This window comes from Equus przewalskii, chromosome 19 (assembly GCF_037783145.1).
Source record: "Equus przewalskii isolate Varuska chromosome 19, EquPr2, whole genome shotgun sequence".
NCBI lineage: Eukaryota > Metazoa > Chordata > Mammalia > Perissodactyla > Equidae > Equus > Equus przewalskii.
This window is the reverse complement of record NC_091849.1, coordinates 27,094,361-27,096,344: the sequence shown is the minus strand read 5'-3', so window position 1 is coordinate 27,096,344 and position 1,984 is coordinate 27,094,361. Positions and strand designations below refer to the sequence as shown.

General features: G+C 40.5%; 1 protein-coding gene across 1 annotated transcript; it reads left to right on the top strand.

Moving 5' to 3' along the window:
• The first annotated feature begins 342 nt into the window (after positions 1 to 342).
• Positions 343 to 1,296, top strand: LOC139077427 (putative olfactory receptor 2B8). The gene has a single exon (XM_070585265.1). The coding sequence runs from the start codon at positions 343 to 345 to the stop codon at positions 1,294 to 1,296; it is 954 nt and encodes a 317-aa protein (XP_070441366.1).
• Positions 1,297 to 1,984: the final 688 nt, after the last annotated feature.

The following is a 1,984-nucleotide window of genomic DNA, read 5'->3' as shown; positions in this document are numbered from 1 at the left end:
CCATTTTCCCTTTTTCCCATTCTCTAAATTGTACATATATACTTACTGAACTTTAAATTCTATTAAACGCAATCTGAAACAGACCTTTTATACTTACGACTGATGCAAACACAAGGCCCATCATTTGATTTTTTTTATATTAAATATCAATGATAATATTTTTTGCAATATGTGAAACTAAATTAGTATAAAATATGTCAACCGAAGAGTACATCATTTACTCAAAGAGTTGCGTTTAAAATCCTTTGGTCATGTCTTTTAAACATTATAGATTCTGCCCCCTTTCCATTTTGGGGGAGGCATCTTTTAAAAATTGCTAAATGCTTGGTCTCGACAGGAACCATGTGCAGACAAAGGATGGAACAGAAAAATGGAAGTTCTCTCACTGGGTTTCTCCTACTAGGTTTCTCTGACAGGCCTCAACTGGAGCTAGTCCTCTTTGTGGTTCTTTTGATCTTCTATATCTTCACTTTGCTGGGAAACACAACCATCATTGCATTGTCCCACCTGGACCCACATCTTCACACTCCCATGTACTTTTTCCTCTCCAACCTCAGCTTTCTGGACCTGTGTTACACTACCAGCATTGTTCCCCAGCTCCTGGTTAACCTCAGTGGAGCAGACAAATCTATCTCCTTTGGTGGTTGTGTAGTTCAGCTGTACATCTCTCTAGGCTTGGGATGCACTGAATGTATTCTCTTAGGAGTTATGGCATTTGACCGTTATGTGGCTGTTTGCAGGCCCCTTTACTACACAGTAATCATTCATCCTCGTCTCTGTCTCCTGATGGCTTCTGCTTCATGGATGTTTGGTGTTGCCAACTCATTATTGCACACAGTGGTCATCTTCCTTTTACCCTTTTGTGGGAGAAATAAGTTAGACCACTTCTTTTGCGAGATTCCTGCATTGCTCAAGCTTGCCTGTACTGACATCACTATGATTCAGTCTGAGATCTTTTTTGTCAGTGCCTTGGATCTTCTTTTACCGGTTGCATTTATCGTGTTCTCCTATGGTCGGATTATCAGGGCCATCTTAAGAATAAAGTCAGCAGCAGGGCAGAGAAAAGCATTTGGGACATGTGGATCCCACCTCACAGTGGTCACCCTGTTCTATGGCACAGCCATCTATGCTTATCTCCAGCCCAGCAACAACTACTCTCAGGATCAGGGCAAGTTCATAGCTCTTTTCTACACCATTGTTACTCCCATGATCAACCCCCTCATCTATACACTGAGGAACAAGGATGTGAAGGGAGCAATGAGGAAGGTGCTTTGGAAGGACTATGACTCCAGATGATGAGACGAGGAAGACACTTTAATGGAAAGACTTTGAATACCAGAGCCCTTAAGATGTCTGTGTTCTCCAAGATTCATCCAGAAGGTCCCTTGACAGCTCTCTAGAGAATTTCCTTACATCATTCTCCTATGAAAATGGGTGTTCAAAATCTAAGTTCATGGATTCATTTCAACCTCCAGATATGCCGATTCTATTTTATAGAACATCTGCCTTTTATTTATTGTTTTTAAAAGCTCCACAGTTTTTTCTTATTTGCGGTCTCATTTGGAAACATTATTCCATTTCTACTTGCAAAAAGACGTTAAAGTACATACCATAAAGGCACAGCTAAATAAGAGCATGAAGCCACTGGAACATTGTAAGAAATATTAACATTTTAGCATTCCCCATCAATTACTGTGGTGATACCACTTAGTCTTGCATTTTGGGCACGGCTCTGTTACAAAGTCCAAAGTTTGACCGTATGATCTTTTTCATAGAAGTAGGTGGAGAAACTGGGGAAAAAACAAACTTTAAGCTCAAAGAAAAACATGCTAACATCAATCCTGATGAAGCCATTCAGAAATTAGGCTTAACTGTGACCTCACCAGGGTGGCAGCCATTATGTGACATTCATTTCACAGAAGGCTGTACATAGGATCACTGAGTGAAGGATGTGATACAATGCTGCTAGTGACGATGATAGCTA

Coding starts and splice junctions, on each gene's coding strand:
- LOC139077427 (XM_070585265.1), top strand. CDS start 343: ATGTGCAGACAAAGGATGGAACAGAAAAATGGAAGTTCTCTCACTGGG.